This window comes from Peromyscus eremicus, chromosome 2 (genome assembly GCF_949786415.1).
Source record: "Peromyscus eremicus chromosome 2, PerEre_H2_v1, whole genome shotgun sequence".
NCBI classification, from domain to species: Eukaryota; Metazoa; Chordata; class Mammalia; order Rodentia; family Cricetidae; genus Peromyscus; species Peromyscus eremicus.
In genome coordinates, this window is record NC_081417.1 from 63,289,984 (window position 1) to 63,310,996 (window position 21,013).

The following is a 21,013-nucleotide window of genomic DNA, read 5'->3' on the forward strand; positions in this document are numbered from 1 at the left end:
CTCTGTGGCACCTGCGCAGAAAGATGCGTTAAGATGGAGGTTGCTGGAGTAGACGGCTTTGAGGCGACGGTAAGCAGGGGGCGCCCAAGGAGAAGTTAAGGCTTTCTTCCTGACAACATTGTGTGGAGGCCTTAACTTTAATGACCCGGTGGTTATTCATCTTCCTTCCGTGAGAACTATTGTTAATACTTGCCAAGATCACCGCTCTGTCAGTACCCCTCAAATATACACGTTTACCCAGCGCTCCCAGAGCTGTGTGCAGATACTTCCAAAGAAGTCTTTATCCTCCCGCCCCATAACTCCCAAAGGGCACACATTTGTCCACTTATTCCATAAAGCAGGTTAACCCTCTCCCCCAGCATACCATATTCCTGTTAACTATGGGAGTTTGTTCATTTTCCCAAGACAGTTAAGATTCTTCTACATTTGCTATCATTCTCTTCCTTTTAATTTCTACCCGGAAGGAAAAATCAATCTACCACGAACAAGCTTTCTAATGTTAATAAGTAGCTAGCTAGCTATTTATTTTTCTGAGGAACTACTAGCATAGACATTGTTTGCTTTGAGACAGGGTCTTGCTGGATAGCCCTAAATGGCTTGTAACTTACTGTATAGACCAGACTTGGAACTTGTAGTGATCCTCCTGCCTCAGCCTCCTGGCTGCTAGGATTACAAGTATAAATTACCACACCCAGCAGTCGTTAAAACTTTTTTCAGCCATTACTTCTGAGACTGAGGCAGGAGAATCAAAGGTTCAAGACCAGCCTGGGCTACATGAGAACCCTCTCAAAAGTAAAAACAACACTTTTTTTTTTTAAGTTTTAAAATACATATTTGCAGGTTCTTGAAATTTGAAAGACTTGTTAGTTGAGCTCACATTCCCATAAAGCAAGTGGTTAAAGGTAAGAAACACCATTAAAATAGTCTTAACAGTTCACCACACAGTTCACTTCTTGTTTTCTTATCTTATCCTGGGCTGTACATCTAGGAGGCATTTGAGTATATGACTCTTGGTTTAGAACATGTGGTCATTTTCTTAGCTAATATTTAAGCTCCTAATGAAAGATGAAATCCAAATGGTATGTGTGTTAAAGTTAACTTCAGCTCCTGTGCTCTGATTGTACCAGAGGACATCCTGGGAGTTAGAACCAAGGGTGAAATCCATACCAAAACAGTTTGAGTAAGAGAATTCAAGCAAAATATCTGAAAGAGCCTTGGTTCATTTGAAGAGGACCCATCCATGTACAATTCCTTGTTGATAGAGCAGGGTAAAGATAAGGTATTATTTTTCTCTCTTGTGAATACCTGGTCACAAAAGGACCTGGCTCTAATCTATCCCTATAGTAAAGTCTCAATTAGTCTGACTCCAAGCAAGGGGTGTAGCGCAATGGTAGATCACTTACCTACCATCTGCAAGGAACTAGAATTAAGGATCAAAAGTGCTGACCATTTTACTCAAGAACACACAATGGTAACCCTTTGTCTGGGAAATAAGTGTCTTTAGGCTGAGTCTAATCACACAGAACAAAACACACCTTCACTAGTGGACATATTAAGAATTTATACCATACTCTATGTATAGAAATACAGTGCACATGTTAAATAATACTTCAATAGGATGAGTTGATAAGTTTTTTTTAATTTTTTTATGTCTATGGATATTTTGGTTGCATGTTTGTGCACCAATTATATGGGTGCCCTTGGAAGACAGAAGAGGGCATCAGATCCCCTGGACTGGAGTTAGAGCTGCCATGTAGGTGCTGGGGGTCTAACACCACTGGGCCAGTGCTATTAACCACTGAGCCATCTCTCCAGCCCCTTGATACAATTTTAAACAAAAGAAAAGTAGGAAAACTTTCAGGTTAGAAGATCTGAACTAGTGGGTTTTAAAGGCCAGAATAAACGTGTGGCGTACCTGTTCACTGCATATCTCCCACATGATCTTCCCAGACCCAGAAGCAGAAAGGCAGAGTTGAAAAGGCAACATAAAATGCAAAGAAGCAGGAATCAGAAGACATAAACATGGGTCTCTGGTGCATACTATTCAGGATCCTGGCCTTTACATAACAGTTTGCTGCAGTTATTTGGACTGGTAATTCCTTCCATATCTAACTCAGAGGGGTGAAATGGGCTCATGTACGTAAGAGCACATTGAAAACTATACATTTTCTCCGTGTGCTGATCAATTAACTTTTAAGGAATTTGTCTTGCTTAGTCCCAGGTCCAAGAAAAATGTATTTGTTGAGCAATTACTATATGTCTGGTATTATCTAGGCACAGATCCTAGCACTGAATAAGAGACAAGTAACCATTATACATTTAGAGGTGGTCGTCAGCACATCGATTACCTACTAAGTATCCAGTGCAGACTCAACACCATATTGAAGTAGCAGGAAGAATCTAAGTTCTAGACTTAACTCTGCTGCTGTATAACTATGAAAAGGACTCTTGTGTGTCGACCCGGATGTCCTCCTCTGTGAAATAAGGAGGTAAGGTGACCTCAGATGTTCTTTCAGTTGAACTTCCCTTACTTAATGAATGTGTTGTCTTCCTAGGATGTCCCTGTTGAAAAAGCTGATCAGTCAGAGAGCCATAGGACAGGTACTAAAGTCACAGTAGATTCAGCACAACAATAGTTACAGAGTTGCCCTGTTCTGTAGTAGAGGCTCAGAAGGACTTCCTGGAAGACTAGGCAGGCTGGGAAGGATGGAGACTTTGGAGTAGAAAAAAGGGAGGAGACTCTTGCAGGTACTGGAAATTGATGGAAGTTCAAAGGAGTAGAGCATTCATCTTTTTATCCTATTTTTTTAGAGACTTTAAAATTTTAGCTATGTGTGTGGGTTGTGCACTTGAGTGCCAGTGCCCTGAAGCCAGAAGTGTCAGATCCCCTCAAGTTCCTGCAGTGGTGCAGAGGAATAAATGCCCTAACGTTCCCCATGCCCTTCAGTTGCCAGCGGTACTTTTCACTGGTAAGACCTAAATGGCAGTCTACAGTTGAGAGAGTATGGGGGAAATAGTCCATAGAATTCAGCTTCCCAGACCAAGACAGATAAGTTGGAGGATGGGAAAGGAAATAGCAAACAACATTTTCTCCAGGAACAAATCACCAAATAGTGTAGTGTTCCCTATGTTAAAATTCTATAAGGTTCAGTCTCCTTTTCTGTATATGAGGATGCTGGTGCCTTTGTTGAAGAGTGATTATGAAGATTCTGTGATGTATATAAAAGTACCCAGCACGGAGCCCTGATACCCCTGGATGACCACTTTATATTAGGTCCTTTCCTACATGACAAAATAGCTCCTTCTCTAGCCAAGGTCTCAAAGTGTAGATGAACTGACTGAAGGGGAAGATAAAGTACATCACCTGGGGTCTGTTGCACATTATAATGACCAGCTTTTAATGGGAGAAAGCTAAGAAGTCATTGAAAAGTTCTACAGGAGCCGTAACTTCTGACATCAGGGGTTTTTAATCATTCACTAGGGAGTCACCTGGTTTTTCATTCAGTGAGCCTTGATCACTTTTAAATTATTGAGTTATTGGGTTCCTTTTGTCTCTTATGAGGAAGTATGTATTAATGGTCCTCAGCTTTGAATACACTTTGGAATCACTTGATATTGGATAATACTGATGCTTTGAATCCACTATTTTGATTTGATTAATCTTGGCTGCATGCTTTACTTTGAGTTTTTTTTTCCATCATGAACTGGATACTGCATGTGCCTATAATTCTAGCTATTGAGCAGGCTGAGGCAGAAGATTGTGAGTTCAAGGCCACGGTGCAGCATAACGAAACCAAGTCTCAAAAACAAAATGAAAGGGGCTCGGGAGACAGCCCAGCAGATAAGTACTCTTGCTGCTGTTCCGGAAGACCCAAGCCCAGTTCCCAGCAACCACAATCTTCTGTAACTCCAGCTTCAGGAAATCTGATACCCTCTTCTGGCCTCCACAGCCACCTGCATTCAAGGACACTTACTCCCACACAAACACAGGCACATACATTTAAAATAAAAAGCAAGATGACTGCATAAAGCACTGAGTAAAGTGTCTATCACACTAAATTTTTGATGAATGGTAGATATTATGGCATCAGGATGCCAGTGAACTGACAAGCAGTTTTTGTTTCATTCTTAGGTGGTGTTTCTCTGAGATGAAATACATAACAGTGTTTATTTCAGGTAAGTACTCTGCTCACATCAGTTGAGGTAGAGTTCATCAAGCACTACTGGAATTTGCCTAGTCCTGTGTTTTACAATGCTCCACGCACACAACTTGTGCTTTCCGGACATTTGTTTTTGTTTTTTGTTTGTTTCATTTTTTTTGAGACCAGTTTCTCTGTAGCTTTGCTCCTTTCCTGGAATTTGCTCTGTAGACCAGGCTGGCCTCGAACTCACAGAGTTCTCTCTGTCTCTGCCTCCGGAGTACTGGGATTAAAGGTGTGTGCCACCACCACATTTGTAAAGCATTGAATGGATATCTTCCTAGAAGCACCTTACAAATTGTGATCTGCATTGGCTGAAGATGTAGCAGCTCAGTGATAGGAGGCCTGTCTAGCATGCACAATACCCTAGGTTCAACCACCACGTGACCAGAATGGGGGGGAAATTATATAGCTTGCTGGGTGTGGTGGCACATCTGTAAACCCAGAACTTGGGAGATGGAGGAAGGATGATCAAGAATCCCAGACCAGCCTGGGTACATAGTGAGTTCTAGACCAGCTTCAGCTACAGGAGACCTTGTCTATAAAAAAAAAAAAAAAAAAAAAAAAAAAAAAAAAAAAAAAGCACTGCAAGAAACTTGGCTGGGATTCAAACTTCATTTGCCTCTGACCTTGCCTGAAACTACTTTTGCTACAGAGTCGAGAGGGAAAAAAAATTGCAAAATTGAACTTGAGGTTATTATTGAGTTTGTACATGAGAGTAGTGTTTAAGGGTTATTTTTAGAGGTCAGTAAGAGCAACTTTTAACTAAAGAGTTGAAACAGATGGATGAGTAATTTGATTCTGAAGATTTGCAAACAGAAAGCCATGCTATGATAACCTTGGTGGAAATATCTTTCACAAGGCTTAAGGTGAGTTTGTTTCTAATCTTTAAGCCTTTAAGGGAGACAGGAGTAATCCAACAGACTATTGTTAAATGTATAATTGAGGTCCCTGGACCATCTCTTGCTTAGACAGCGTGCGTCTGGATAAGCCCAGCCATTTGGCCCTTTGTTGAATTGAAAGAGGAGGGGAGAATATAAGAGAAGTTACTGGAAGTCTCTGAGTGACACCATGCTGGAGAAGAGACATTCCTGAAAGAGTTTGAGGATGGATAACATGGAGTTGAGTGCATTTGAGAATTAGGGCAAACAGGAAAGCTAGGCTGTTCAAGATTAGTGCTAGAGAAAAGTAAAGTGCTCGTGGTTTGTTGTTTGGTTGGCTGCCCACACAATAGGTAGATGGAGTGGCTGGATGTTAGGTTTCAGGAGCATAACCCTGAAGCATAATTCTTACACCAGTGGCCACACTATCTCCTGCTGGAAGATGACCATGGAGAAGACAGACTGAACACTGTATCAAGTACCACATTCAAGGGATAGGAGCTTGTTTGCTTCAGTTCTGGCCAGCTGGGAAGAACTCGAGATCAATTTAGGCAAATCCTGTTATTGGCCCTTTCTAGCCTTCCACATTTCGTAAGAGTCTGGAGAAAGTGTATGCATAAAGGAATTCACAAACGGAGCTGGCTGAAAATACCGAAGTTGTCTGGAGAGATTTTTTTCACTGAAGTGTTTAAACAGGCTGGACATAAAGGGAGACTACTCAGGGTGGAAGGGTGAAGTACTTAGCTCCCTGTGCCCTTCTAATTCTGAAATTCTGTAATTTCCAGAGTCAGAGTGATCCTAGAAGGTTGTCAGAGATCCAGAATGACTCCTAGCCCAGGCATCCTTGGTCGATACAGAAGGCAATTCTGTGTTTTATTGAAACTCTGTGCATAGACCAAGCCGATATCAAACCCACAGAAATATCCTGCCTCTGTCTCCTGACTACAAGAATTAAAGGGGTATATTACCATGCCCATTTGGAAGGCAATTCTGAATTTTTTTTAAAACCTGAGACCTATTTTTTAAAAAATATTTTTATTTTATAATTAATTTAATTTTACATATCAGCCATGGATTCTCCTATCCTCTCTCCTCCCACCCCCCAGCCTTTCCCCCCAATCCACCCCCATTCCCACCTCCTCCAAGGCAAGGTCTCCCCAAGTGGAGCTCCAGGAGTCCAATTGGTGAGAGAGAGGAGGGGTTATATGAGCAAGAGATATCAAGACCATGATTGGAAAAAACACAGGGGCAAATAGCCAAACTAGCGGAAACACCTGAGACCTATTTTAATTTAGGCATGCTCAGTTTGATTTCCTTGTGGACATTTGGAGACTGGGAACCTCACATGGGAGTGTCTTAGACCCATTAGAAATGTGCTGCTTTTTACTGTGAAGTACCATGTGAGGCCTAGAGTCCCCCAGGGTAGAAAGCTGGATTAAGTTAGTCACAGGAGTGCCTCACTCTATGGCTACCACATTTGTCCCTAATGAAGTAGGGCAGCTAAGGATAATGTGCCTTTGGATTGCTTTTATCTGAGAGACACACAGGTCCCAGAGCTTATTTTCAGCATCAGGCAGATAACGCGCTTGTATTCTTTGTAGCAATAGTCTTGATGAATTTATCAGCAGGAGACATCATGTAATGACTGTGTTTCAGGAAGGTTTTCCTTCGACTGGTATTTTAAATAAACCCACCTGTTGTTGGGGTTTTTTAGCTCTTTTGGGAGGCCCACCACCCAGCTCCCAAATAAATCACACATGGAGGCTTATTCTTAATTCTAAATGCCCAGCCTTATCTTGGCTTGTTTCTTGCCAGCTTTACTTAAGTTATTCTGTCTATCTTTTGCCTCTGGGCTTTTCCCACTCTCTTACTTCTGTAACTCTTACTCTTACTCCACGGCTTGCTGTGTAGCTGGGTGACTGGCCCGTGGGTCCTCCTCCTTCTCTGGCTACTACTTCTTTTCCTCCCAGATTTCTCCTTCTGTATATTCTCTCTGCCTGCCAGCCCCACCTATCCTTTCTCCTGCCTTGCTATTGGCTGTTCAGATCTTTTTTAGACCATCAGGTGTTCTAGACAGGCACAGTAACACAGCTTCACAGAGTTAAACAAATGCAACATAAACAAAAGTAACCTTAAAACAACACCTATTGTTTGTGTTCACTTGTCTTTAAAAAAATCATGTTGTTTATTATTTGTGTGTGTATGTCCATGTGTATAAAGATCAAAGGACAACTTTCAGGAATTGATTTTCCTTCTCCTGTGGGTTCTAGAGATGAGGCTCATATAGCAAAGACTATTTACCCACTGAACCATCTTGCCAACCCCATGTTCACTCGTTAATCAATTTCCTTAAAAACAAAAACAAAACAAAACCCTCCCCTATTTAGAAGACATAGGAATAAATACGGTTCCAGTTACCAGACTGGTAAAGAAGATGAAATTCAAAAAAATTATTATAGCACAAAGAGCAATGGTTTGTTTTTGGAGAATAAAGTCAAAGTATTGTGGGAGTTGGAGGGGTAAAGTATTTTTGTCTGTGGGAGCATAGAGACTTCATTGAGAAGCTCCCAGTCCTGGCCTTTGCAAGATAGCTCTGGAGGAATCTAAGATGGAGGAAGGCATCACTTTTAGAAGTGACAGTATGGACAGTGGCGTAGATGAGGAGAATGTGGGCCACGTATAGGCCAGCTTGCAATAGGTAGTGGAAGAGAAAGATGAAAAGAGTAGTTTGGGACAAATCCAGGCGTCTTGAACGTGAAGCTGTTGGTGGCCGCTGAGCTCCATTTGAGTAACACGTGGGGGCCGCTAAGGGGTTGGTCGGCAGCTAAGACAGTACCTGCCGGCGCTCAGCTCGGCCCCTGTGTCTAAAGAGCGCGTTCTTGCTTCCTTGCTTGTGCTACCAGTGTGTCCCACGTGGATTGTTTTCACTTAGGAGAACACAGACTTGCTGAATTGGAAGACTTCCCAGTAATGCCTGCTGTTGTACATGGTCAGTTTTGACGACAAATAAGGTTCTACACTAAAACACTGAATGATGCTGAGAAGGCATACCAAGCCTTCACCACCATGGCCACCTCCTTCTATATCGAACACCCCTGTATGGCTGGCAGGACGGCTCAGTGGGTAAAGGCACTTGCTTTCAAACGTGAAAACCTGAATTTGTTACCTGGAACCCACGTGATAGAAGAAAGGAATCATCACCTGCAAATTGTCCTGTGACTTCCATATGTTGCTGTGGCACATTTTCATACATATGTATATTCAATAAATGTTAAAACATTTTTTTCTAGAAGGCCCCTGGATTGGCCCTCCCCAGAGGCAGTGGAGGTCCCTGGCCCCCATTATAATCACATTCTCACTTAGAAGGAAGTAGCCAGACAAGAGTCATTGCCCCTATTTTTTTTTTTAAGTTCTCAGGGGAATGTTAGGCAGGAGGTTAACTTGGGATTGACTGACCAACATCTCCCCAAAATAGGACACAAAGAACAATAGGTACAGTGGTGAACTAGCTCAAGGCCTTTACACAGGAAACAGAGAAATAGGTGATAGTGGTGAATTCTAGCTAAGTCAAATCAAAGCAGTTTCAGGACTCTCTCCAGGGAAGTGTACAGAGTGCTGTTTTCCTTTCCTCCAGTGAATACTGAAACCCCTGGACATACTTGGGCACCTTATACAGCTACTTACAACAGACTGAATTCTGGGTAAAAGGGGATTCTGAGGAAGGTCCTCTCCCTTTTTGGAAGTGCTTTCATGGAGTTACAGAGTAGTGAGGCAGTGCTTGAGGTCAGAGAAAGTAAGCTGGGCATTGTGGTGTGTGCCTGTAATCCCAGGACAGAAGAGGCTAAAGTAGGATTGCTGTGAGTAATCCTATGTATGTAGCCTGCCTGAGCTACATACCAGGTTCCAACCAGTCAGGGCTATGTAGCAAGACCATGTCTCACAAAACCAATCAACAAGGGCTGCTGAGGTGGCTTAGTAGGTGCTTGTAGCCAAGCCTGGAAACCTGAATTAGATTTTAGGACCAACATGGTGGAAGGAGAGAACTGACTTCCACAAATTGTTCCTTGATGACCACCAAGTCTACCACATAATGTGCCCTCAAACCACACACACACACATACACACATACACACACACACACACACACACACACACACACACACACACACACGCAAATAAATAAATGTAGTAATAAAAACATTTTTATGAACACAAAGTTAGAGACAGTGAAGAATCTCATTTTGGGAAGTGTTTATCTTAGACCTAAATGGAAAAGCCCAACAATATGAACTCAAGACTGGAGGTGAGGTTTGGAGGATCATGCTGAGAGATACAAAGGAAAGGCATTGTCACTTAAGAAAAGCACATAGGAGGGAAACTGGGATGAGATCGATGCTTTGGGATAAGAGGGCCCATTGTGTGTCAAACCTTCCTGGATCTGAGTTCGAACTCAGCCTGGGCAAGTAAGGGAGACCTTGCCTCAAAATAAAAGGTAAAAAGAGGGGTGAAGCTCCAGCTTGAGTAGGACAGACTCTCCAGCAACTTTTGAAATGACCCTAAGCTTGCTTCCGCTATTTTGTACTATGTATTTATGTGAAGTGGCATTCTCCTCACTTACAATTATAACATCAAAATATTGATTGACTCTGAAAACTCTTGAAGATGTTCTGTATCTTGCAGAATCATATGTTCAGCCAAAATTTAATTCTTTGTGGAAGAATAAGGATATTACTCCATTAGTGTGGTGATTTTGTGGTCATCTTTAATAAATGATACAATTAAATGTTTACCAAAGATTATTTAAAAATAAGCTTCTTTATGATTTATTCTCATAAATATTTGATTTGTATACCTATTTTATACACTTACATATTAGGATCATCTAAAAAAATTTTTAGGTGAATAGGGGTCACACATAGTTAAGAGTATTTGTTGCTCTTCCAAAGAACCTGGATTTAACTTTAGCTCTCAGCACCCATGACTTCCTACAGCTCCAGATCTAGGGAATCCAGTTCCCTCTCTGACCTCTGGAAGACTGCACTCACATGGCATGTGAACACACACACACACACACACACACACACACACACACACACACACACCAATTTTAAAGTTTTAAAAATAATTTTATTATTATTTTTGACATCCTGACTGCAGTTTTCCCCTCCCTCCTCTCCTCCCAGTTCCTCCCCCACAACTCCCCTCAGCCCCCTAACCCATCCACTCCTCCTCCCTTTCTATTCAGAAAAGGGTAGACCTCCCTTAGATATCAACAAAACATGGCATATCAAGTTGCAGTAAGACTATGCACTGCCCCTCATATTAAGGCTGGACAAGGCAACCCAGTATGAAGTGTAGGGTCCCAAAAGCCCACAAAAGAGTCAAAAACAGAACCTGTTCTCACTGTTAGTGAGTCCCACGAAAGGACCAAGCTTCACAACTACAACATACATGCAGAGGGCCTAGGGTCAGTCCCATGCAGGCTCCCAGGTTGTTGGTTCAGTCTCTGTGAGGTCCTGTGAGCCCAGGTTTGTTCATTCTGTGGATTTTCTTGTGATGTCCTTAACTCCTCTGGCTCCTGCAATCCTTCCTTCCCCTCTTCCACAGGATTTCCTCAGCTCAGCCTAATGTTTAACTATGGTCTCTGCCTCTGTTTCCATCAGTTGCTGGATGAGGCCTCTCTGATGACAGTTGGGCTAGACACCAATCTATGAGTATAGCAGAATATCATTAGGCATCATTACAAGGATATTTTTTAATGCCAGTCACGTTTGGTTCTATCCTAGGTATCTGGGCTATCCAATCTCTCAGTCTTGGCCCTCCAGGCAGTGTCAGGGTTAGCTCCCTTTCATGGCATGGGTCTCAGGCTGGACCAGTCATTGGTTGGCCACTCCCACAATTTCTGCACCACCTTTACCCCAGCACATCTTGTAGGTAAGAGGAATTGTTGGTCAAAGGTTATGTGGCTGGGTTGGTGTCCCAGTCCCTCTACTGGAAGTGTTGCCTGGTTAGAGGAGATGGCCAGTTCAGGCAACTTATCTCCTATTGCTAGGAGTCATAGCTAGGATCACCCTTGTAGATTCCTGGGAGTTTCCATTGCACTAGGTTTCTACCTTACCCCAAATACTCCCCTTTTCTAGCTATCTCTTCTATTAATTATCTCTTCCAGTACTCTCCCCTCCACCCCAACCTGATCCCTCGTGTTCTCACCCCCACTCATTCCCAGTGCACCCTTGAAATCCACTCTATTTCCCCATTCCAGGGAGAACCAAGCATCCTCCCTTGAGCCCTCCTTGTTACTTAGCTTCTCTGGGTCTCTGGGTTGTAGCATGGTTATCCTTTACAGCTAAAATCCACTTATAAGTGAGTACATGCCATGTGTCTTAGGATTTCTATTGCTGCTATGAAACTTCATGACCAAAAAGCATGTTGGGGAGGAAAGGGTTTATTAGGCTTACACTTCAGCTTTGTGGTTCATCACTGAAGGAAGTCAGGACAGTAACTCAAACAGGGCAGGATCCCATAGACAGAAGCTGATGCAGAGGCCATGGAGGGGTGCTGTTTACTGGCTTGCTTCCCCTAGCTTGTTCAGCCTGCTTTCTTATAGAACCCAGGACCACCAGCCCAGGGATGTAGCATCCACAATGGGCTGGGCCCTCCCTCATTTATCAGTAATTGAGAAAATGCCTTAAAGCTGAATTTCAAGGAGGCATTCTGGAGGCAGAGGCAGATAGTTATCTGAGTTCAAGGCAACCTTGGGCAACACAAAAATTGATCCAGTCTAAAAGAGAAACAGCCAGGCAGTGGTAGTACACATGCATTTAATCCCAGCACTAGGGAGGTTGAGACAGGAAGTGATATGGCTGGGCGGATAAAGGAATAGATGGCAGGAGGAGACAGGAACTCAGGCTTTTTCAGGCTGAGGATTTCGTAGAGGTAAGCACTCTGGTAGCTGGATGCTCTGCTTCTCTGATCTTTCAGCTTTCACCCTGATACCTGACTCCAGGTTGTTATTATAAGACCAATTAGGATTTGTGCAACAGGGGGAACTAGAAGGAGTGGAGGGATGGGAGGCTGTGGTCAGGATGTAGTGTATGAGAGAATAATAATAACAATAATAATACAGATAGATATAGATATAAGAAACAGAAAATGAGACCCAAAGCCAGGAGAAAATCTGTTCCTATAAACAAACTTAGAAAAATAAAGGAAGAGAAAATAAGTAAAAAAGAAAGAAATACCTGTCAATTGAACAGTGAATAATTTTCCTTCAATGCTTCAGAGTCATGTCCAGTTGCAAAATGTGGTACCCCTCAATGTCATAGCAAACCAACCAAAGTGTAAAGAGAACCCTTGAACCATCCTGCCCCCAAACATCTCTCTATAGGCCTATTTATCTCATTTAATGGCACTTCCATCCAAACGATTGACAAATCCAGTTAACTTGAAGAGGTGTCCTGTATAACCAACCAGTTCTCGTTGTCTTTATTTCCATAGCCTAAGGTTATCTGCTGCTGTTTCCAACCTAGACTCCTGCACAAACTCCCCAGTGTTACAGTTTTCTTTCTCTTTTGTTCCCTCATCCCCTCCCCTAGTCCCTATTATAGGATGCAACCAGATGGTGTCTTTAGTACTTCCATCAGCTTTAACATTAATTTTTGTTGTCCTTTCAAGACAGGGTCTCACTGCGTAGGTCTTGCTGTCCTGGAACTCACTGTGTAGACCAGGCTGGCCTTGAACTCACAGAGATCTTCCTGCCTCTGCCTCCAGATGCTGGGGTTAAAGGTGTGAACCATTATGCCCAGCAGCTTTTAATACTCTTATCCTTGCTTCTCCACGTTCAAACTCTGGTGTTGTCCTCTCATCATAATCTCATAGTGAAGTCAAACTCCTGACTGATCTACAGTGCCCAGAGTGACCTGGTCTTTACTTCTCAAATCTGACTCTTGTTCTTGATGCTCTTGAGTTGCTGGCCCTCTTTCTCTGCACAGACGTATTTTTTCTCAGGGTTTTTTGCAGTTGCTGCTGGTTTTCAGTTTGAAATGGTCTTTCGGATCTAAAAGCTATGCCCTTCTCATCCTTCAGACCTCATTTGAAGAACTCTGATCACCTTGTCACCACAACTCGTTCCCTGGACCACTGCTCCATTATATATGTATGTATGTATATACGTATATATATTCTCATAAAGCATTTCTTAATAAATGTTATTAATTTCACCTGAACATCAGCTGCATTGTTGGCAGAAACTTTGTTAGATCTCCTTGTATTACTGATAATCTAGTAAAGAGCCTGGCCTGTTCGTTTGTTAGATGAATGTATAAGTAAATTCTACCTCCTCTCATGTTGCTGTCCTTAACATGGAGAGCTCACTGTGTTACCAACTGTAGTAATATCCTTTTCTGACTATAGTAATATCCTTTTTTTTTTATTTGCAGTACTGGGAATTAAACTTAGAGTTTTATATATACCAGGTAAGCCCTTTACAGATGAGCTATGTCCCTGGCCTTTTTAGAGTATCGCTTTGAGTCAGAGTCTCACTAAGTTGCTCAGACTCACCTTGATTTTGCTCACTAGATAGTCCAGGTTACCCTAACTCTCCAGCCTCAGCCTTCCAAGGAGCGAGGGCACAGGCTTCACTGCATGCTAAGCTTGCAGGGTCCTTCACTTGCTTCCCTTTTCTTGGATCTTCCCTTTTCCTGATCTTCAACACATCATTATGAAACTCTAGTTTTCTGGAATTTTCAAGTTCTTGGATATTAATGGTTGCCTGTTAAAGATCTTCAGTGACTTCCCATAGTATGTCATAAAGTGGGGTGGTACAAGTGGTTTCTTGAACTATTAAGGGACTTATGCAGGATGGGAAAAATAATTTTAGCCCTTTCCAAAGGGATTTTATGTTCCCCCTTGATTTCATGTTGTTCAAGTCTTAGATGGCCTTTTAATAAAAATCTAGAGCCAGATATTGGGGTGGAAGCAAAGCAAGCCACAGCCAACCTCACCTTGCCAACTCCTCAGCCGTTCCTGTTTCCTCAGACTGAAAGCTTCTGCGTTCTCCTGAAAGGGTCTCAGCTGAACTGCCTTAGTTCCTGTTTCCTCACGCCTTATATACCTTTCTCCGCCCTGCTGTCACTTCCTGGGGTTAAAGGTGTGTGTGCTTCTCAGTACTGGGATTAAGGGTGTGTGCCACCACTGTCCGGCCTCTATGTCTAATCTAGTGGCTGGCTCTGTCCTCTGATCCTCTGGCAAGCTTTATTGGGGTGCACACTGTATCACCACAGTGTCATCCAAGGACAAATTGAGAAAGGAGAAAAGACAAAGCAGGAACATTGAGTGTTTTTCAAAGGAACTCCCTCCCTCCCTCTTTCCCTCCTTCCCTCCTTCCCTCCCTTCCTTCCTTCCTTCCTTCCTTTCTTCCTTCCGTTCTTCCTTGTTTCTTGCTTCCTTGCTCCCTGTTTTGTGGAACTGAGTATCAGACCCAGGGCCTCAGTCACACTAGGCAAGTGCTGTAGATGTAATTCTAAACGGTCTTATTAAATAAGAAACACAGAGCCAAATAAAGGGTTAAAAGCCCAGAGATGGAGCAGTAGCCAAGAGCTAAGACCGCCTTATCTTACCACTTGCTGCTGTCCTTCCCCTCAGAGAGAGACCTTCTTCCTGTGTCCTGTCTTTTTATTGCCTTTCTGTTCTACCTTCTCATTGGCTCTAAACCCAACCACATGACCGCCTCGTCACTGCTTGTCTATACAGACCTCCAGGTCTTTATGGTTGGTACTGAGATTAAAGGTTCAGGTCATGCTTGGCTGTGTCCTGTGTCCTTGAACACACAGAGACTCTGTCTGACATGTGATTGGATTAAGGATGTGTGCTACCACTATGAGACTTCTGCTTAATGGCTTGTTCTTAGCTCTGATCCCCAGGCAACTTTATAAACATACAAATAAAATCAATTTCAGCACAAATAAAATATCACCATAAAGTGCTCTCCTACTGAGCTATCCCACCGGAACCCTTGAAAAAGAGGTTTCTACAAAAGGTTATGCTTGAGAGATCCAGCTGTGAGAAGCTGGGGCTGTCAGTCAGTCAGTGATGGAGCATGCCTGAGATCTACAAGACTCTGAGATGGTCCCCAGCACCACAGACCGAGAACTTGGAAGAGGAAAACAAATATAAAGTGGCTCTGTCTAGTCTGGGAGTAATAAAGATCAAAAGAGGAAAACGTTTTCTTTGTTGTAAAGGCAGACAAGGAGTCCTTGTAGCCCACTGCTACTTCTCAAAGCCTGCCTTGTAGACGGAGCAAACTGGAAAACGCAGCTGCAGTCTCTTGCAGACCCCTCTGTCTCAGTTTGTGTTAGAAGACTGCTTCATGTTCGCCTTCAGCCCTTGGCCTTAACCTTGCAATCAAACCAAGTTTACTGAGAAGTTATTAAAAGTCCATGAACCACCTTTGGGGAAACAGGTTGTGAATGAAGATTTTGAGACTCACTTTATTTCCCCCTATGTACAGGAAACAGAAATAAAAAAATTCCACAAGAGAATATGGAAAGTCCCCCAAACCCGAGTGGATTAGAAATTGGGAACTGAAGTGCTGGGCAGCACACATGTGTAATTCCACACTGGAGTGCCGAGATAGGAGGGTCAGGAGGTGGAAGCCAGCCTGGTTTATATAGCAAGACCGTAGCTCAGAGAAAATTTTGAAAAGAGAGTTAGAAACATATCTGGTTATCTGTTCTGGCTAGTTTTTGTCAACTTAACACAAGCTATAATCATCAGAAAGGGATCCTCAATTTAGAAAATATCCCCATAAGATTTAGCTATAAGCAAGCTTGTAGGGCACTTTCTTAATTAGTGATTGATGCCAGAGGTCCCAGTCCATTGTGAGTGGTGCTACCTGGGGCTGGTGGTCCTGGGTGCTGTCTCTCCAGCCCCTAACATAAGAAAGCAGGCTGAGCAAGCATGTAAGCAGCACTCTTCCATGGCCTCTGCATCAGCTCCTGCTCCAGGTTCCTGCCCTGCTTGAGTTCCTGTCCTCACTGCTCTTGATGATGAACTGTTACATGGAACTGTGAGTAAAATAAACCCTTTCCTCCCCAAGTTGCTTGTGGTCATCACAGCAATAGTAATTCTAACTAAGATGTCATCTAAATGGCACCCCAACTATACCATTGAGTTTTAAAGTTCCTAAGTTTAGGGGGTCTTTGCTGTTAGAAGTTCTGACTGACGTAAGAGCGGATAACTGTAACAAAGAAATGTAGAGTGCTGGTGGATATCTTTTTGTTGTTACTCTTGGTATATGTGCTTATGCTACATGAAATAAGTAAAGCATTTTTTGCTGAGGTTCTGTGGAGAGATCAGGATGGGAACCTTGATTTCTGGGGTACCTGTGGCTTTGTAGATAGGTAGGGTGTAATAGTTAAACCAGAGAAACTAGGCTGGGGAGACTTTATGGTTTCACACAATAATTCTAGGAAAATACAGCTCTTATTTCAGTCAGCCAGTGACAGGCACATCTGCTTCTGTGAGAGCCCTTTAGATTCTTAAAAGCACTCAAGCCTGCCAGGAGTGCTCATTTGCAGTCTCCTCTGCTGATGCTTTCGTGATGAACAAAGAGCCTCTTCCCCCTAGACAGACTCACTGAGAGCCTGTCTATCACAGCACTCGTGGCTCACTCTGTGATAAGAGTCACTGGTGGTGTGGGGACACAATAGCTCATTGCTGTGCTCCATTGTGTTTATATTTTATCTAGCCTTCAGACCGAGATAAATGCAAGCTTGGAGACCTGTCCTTAAAGGCTCTCTCCCATTTTTCTACTCAGTAACTTATTCAGTTGTTTGTGTGTAAATAAGAAGATGGAGGAGCACTGGTGGCACAGGGCTGCAGGGTGGCTGAGGTGAAGCTGGTCTGGAGGGCGGCCCAGTTGGAAGACTCTAGGCCAATGAGTCTTCGGTGTCTTCTTCCCATCCTTGACTTTCAGACCATCTTCGTTTCTATTTTACTACATTCAGAGCAGGGGCTAGGCAGCTGGGGGCCTGTGAATCCAAGGTAGATCTTGGTTACTTATTTCTTCCTCTGGATTCTGAAGTCTAAATGAGAGAGCATGGTTCCTTTTTTGATTACTCAAAACATTTTTATGTGATGACTGCCCCCTATCTGTATTTAGTAAATAAAGGGAAAATGTTTACAGTAAAGCCTTCGCTAGTGTCTAGGTTCACATCACTAGCAGCAGGTATCTGATGCATGCACGTCCTTCTGTTGTGTACTAGAAAGGGCACATCAGACAAATCAGAGGCACATTCAACAAAGCGGGCTGCCACGGTGACTGAAGGGTGAAGACACTTGCTGCCAAGCCTGACCACCTAAGTTCAATCCCTGACGTCCACTTGGGGGAAAGAGAAAACCAACTCCCACTGTATGTTCTCCGACCTCCACATGCATGGCATGGTGTATGCTCAGGCACACACACACATCTATAAATGTAAAACTTAAAAAAACTGGTTAGAACTCTGAAAAAGTGTCAAAGTTCGACACAAGGAAAGCATGAGTGACAGTCACAAGTTAGAGAAGACTGGAGAGATGCACCGGGTGAATACCGTGTGAGATTCCAGACTAGCCCTGGAACCAGAAATATAGGGAAACAGGCGAAATGTAAGTCCACTGCAACCCCAGTTAACAGTTTTCTTCCAAGGTTCATTTCTTACTTTGTTAAGTGCTCTGTGGTTACATAAGGTTCTTACATAAGCACAAGGCACATAAAGAATGGATGGAAATTCTCTGTACTGTTTTTGCCAGTCTTCCATAAGTTATCTCAAATAAGACATTTTTAAAAACATAGTGACTGGATTGGCAAGATGGCTCTGCAGATAAAGACGTTTGTCAACAAGACTGACAGCCTGAGTTCAGTCCGTGGAACCAACATGGTGGGAGAGAACTGAGCTGTATGAGGTCTCTGACCTCCATGTAATGCTCAATGGCATGCTTATACACACATGCACACACACATGCATATGCACATACGCACACTCACACATGCATACACACACAATAAAAATTTAAAAACCATAGCAACTCAAATTGGACCTATTCTTTGTTTTAAAGTTACTTAAGAATTACTGCACTTCAGTTTTTTCATTTTCTGTTATATATTGAGTTGATGTACAGTGTTGACAAACACGTAAGTTATAAAGAGTAATAACACAGGCATTGAACATAGGTAATTGAAGTTTTCTGTGTGTTCCATCCTATCCCCACCCCCTCCATGAACTTGGTCCTAGATTTCCTGCTTTTTATATCCATACTTTTCCTTGTGTGTTTATCTTGATATATTTGACACATACCTCTAATAATATATTTTGTATGATATGTAAATTGGATAAGTAAAATAATAATTTTATATATTTTTTTGTACTTGTTTCTCCCTAACTAGAGTCAATGAGTTTATCAGTTGATATATGTAACTGTGGTTTCCTCATTTTAATGCTATATTTATGATCATAAGTTACTTTTTTCTTCTCATTTTATTTTATTTTATTTTATTTTTGAGACAGGGCCTGTGGTGGTTGAATGAGAAAGTCCCCCAGAGGCTCAGATGTTGAACACTTGGTTCCCAGTTAGTGGAACTATTTGTGTAGTGTAGCAGGAATCTTAAAGGTACTTATTAATAAAATCAAACCTGAGGCCAGTTATTGGGATGAACGATGGAAGATCAGAGAAGCAGAACAAGCCACAGCCACCTCACCTTGCCAGTTCCTCAGCTGACCCTGTTTCCTCAGACTGGAAGCCTCTGAGTCCTCATCCAAATGAATCTCAGCTGATTGTGCTGCTCGAAAGCCTGAAAGCTTAACCAGCTCTAGTTCTTGGTCCTCACATCTTATATACCTTTCTGCTTTCTGCAGAAATCACTTCCTGGGATTAAAGGCGTGAATCACCATGCCTGGCTGTTTCCAGTATGGCTTTAAACTCACAGAGATCAGGATGGATCTCTGCCTCCCAAGTGATAGGATTAAAGGCGTGTGTGCCACCATTTTCTGGCCTCTATGTCTATCTAGTGGCTGTTCTGTTCTCTGACCCCAGATAAGTTTATTAGAGTGCACAATATTTTGGGGAACACAATACCACCACAGTGTACGTTTAGGAGGCATGGCCTTGTTGGGAGAAGTGTGTCAATGTAGGTGGATTTTGAGAATTTAAAGACTTGCACCATTCACAGTTTGCCCGTTATTTAGATACATAATTTTAGTTATGTGTATGCATGTATCATATGTGTGTGTGCCTATGGGTGGGTGCCTGCAGAGCCAGAAGAAGGCATTGTATCCCTGGAGCTGGAGTTGTAGGCAATTGTGAATCACCGGATATGGGTGCTAGGAACCAAACTCCAGTCCTGTGCCAGAGTGCAAGCTTTTAACTGCTGAACATCTAGCCTCATCCCTTTTAATACATTTACTTATTAATTCTCTCTCTCTCTCTCTCTCTCTCTCTCTCTCTCTCTCTCTCTCTCTGTGTGTGTGTGTGTGTGTGTGTGTGTGTGTGTGTGTGTGTGTGTGTAGAAGTCATAGAACGATGTTCAGGAACTGGTTCTTTCAGATCTTCCAAACTTCACAGCAAGAACCTTTACCTGCTGAGCCGTCTCACTGGCCCAGACCATCCCGTTCTTTATTCTCCATTTCAGGAAGGCTACCATGGAGGTGTAGCATCCTGACTGAGAATGGCCCCATAGGCTTATATGTTTGAATGCTTGGTTCCCAGTTGGTGTAACTACTTAGTAAGGATTAGGAGGTGTGGTCTTATTGGAGGAATGTGTCACTGGGGGTGGGCGTTGAGGTTTCAAAGGACTCATGCCATTCCCAGTATGTCTCTCTCTGCCCTGCCTCTTGCTTGCAGACTAAGATGTAAGCTCTCAGCTACTCCAGCACCATGCCTGCTGTATGCTCCCTTCCATGATTGTTATGACGGATTCTAATCCTTGGAAACCATAAGCCCCAAGTAAATTCTTTAATCAATTGCCTTGGTCGTAGTGTCTTATCATAGACCATGACCAATAGACCAATGGAAACATAACCTATACAGGAGGTGGAACAGTCAGGGAGTGGACTCGGTACCTAGAGAACCATGTCTCAGAATTGCCATTATTAAACAGACTCCACTGCCAGAGCTAAGAACTTTGCTCTAGAGGCTAGACTAAAAAACTTGTAGTCTGCTGGGGGTGGTGGTGGTGGTGGTGGTGGTGGTGGTGGTGGTGGTGGTGGTGCACGCCTTTAATCCCAGCACCCAGGAGGCAGAGGCAGGCGGATCTCTGTGAGTTCAAGGCCAGCATGGTCAACAGAGTGAGTTCTAAGACAGCCAGGGATACAGGCAGACAAACCCTGTCTTCAAAAACCAAAACCAAACCAAACCAAAGCCAACCAAACAAACAAACAAAACCTGTATTCCACAAGAGTTTTGACTTGTACAACATTTAATTTTCTTTTTAAAAATCTTGATACTTGGGGCTGGCAAGACGGACCAGTAGTTTGGGGAACTTGCTGTCAGTCCTGACAGCCTGAGTTCCATCCCTAGGACCACATGGTGGAAGGAGAGAACTGACTCTTGTAATTGTCCTCTGACTTGCACGTACATACCATGGCTCACATACACATGTGTGCACGTGCACACATGTACACAGACACATAATAAATAAAATTTCGAAAACTAAAAATTTGGACACTTACAGGAAGCTTGTACTCACTAATTTGTCAAAATGCTCAGCATTTCATTTCCTGTGGTTTTACAACTAACTTTATAGGTGTTTTCACCTAAGTTTTCTAGTCTTGACTCATCTACATGTGGTGACTCATGGGACCTCAGAGAAACTGGTTAGAATACATTTTATTGTTATTTTCTCAGCTGTGTTAAAAAATAGTCTATCAGCTTCCTCATCCCCGAGAGTGTCTGAAATAA

The 21,013-nt window shown here is 42.8% G+C and overlaps 1 protein-coding gene across 3 annotated transcripts in view; it reads left to right on the plus strand.

The window, feature by feature from the left end:
- The window catches only part of LOC131903558 (phospholipid-transporting ATPase FetA), a 106,338-nt gene continuing 85,325 nt past the window's right edge, over positions 1 to 21,013 (plus strand). The window contains exons 1-2 of one of the 3 annotated variants that reach the window (XM_059254196.1): positions 1 to 69; positions 4,133 to 4,176. In XM_059254196.1, the coding sequence (XP_059110179.1) occupies positions 4,149 to 4,176 (28 nt within the window). In that variant the 5' untranslated portion in view covers positions 1 to 69; positions 4,133 to 4,148. Of the gene's footprint in view, positions 70 to 4,132; positions 4,177 to 21,013 lie in introns of those variants that run through there. The other 2 variants (XM_059254197.1, XM_059254199.1) reach the window with 2 other exon arrangements.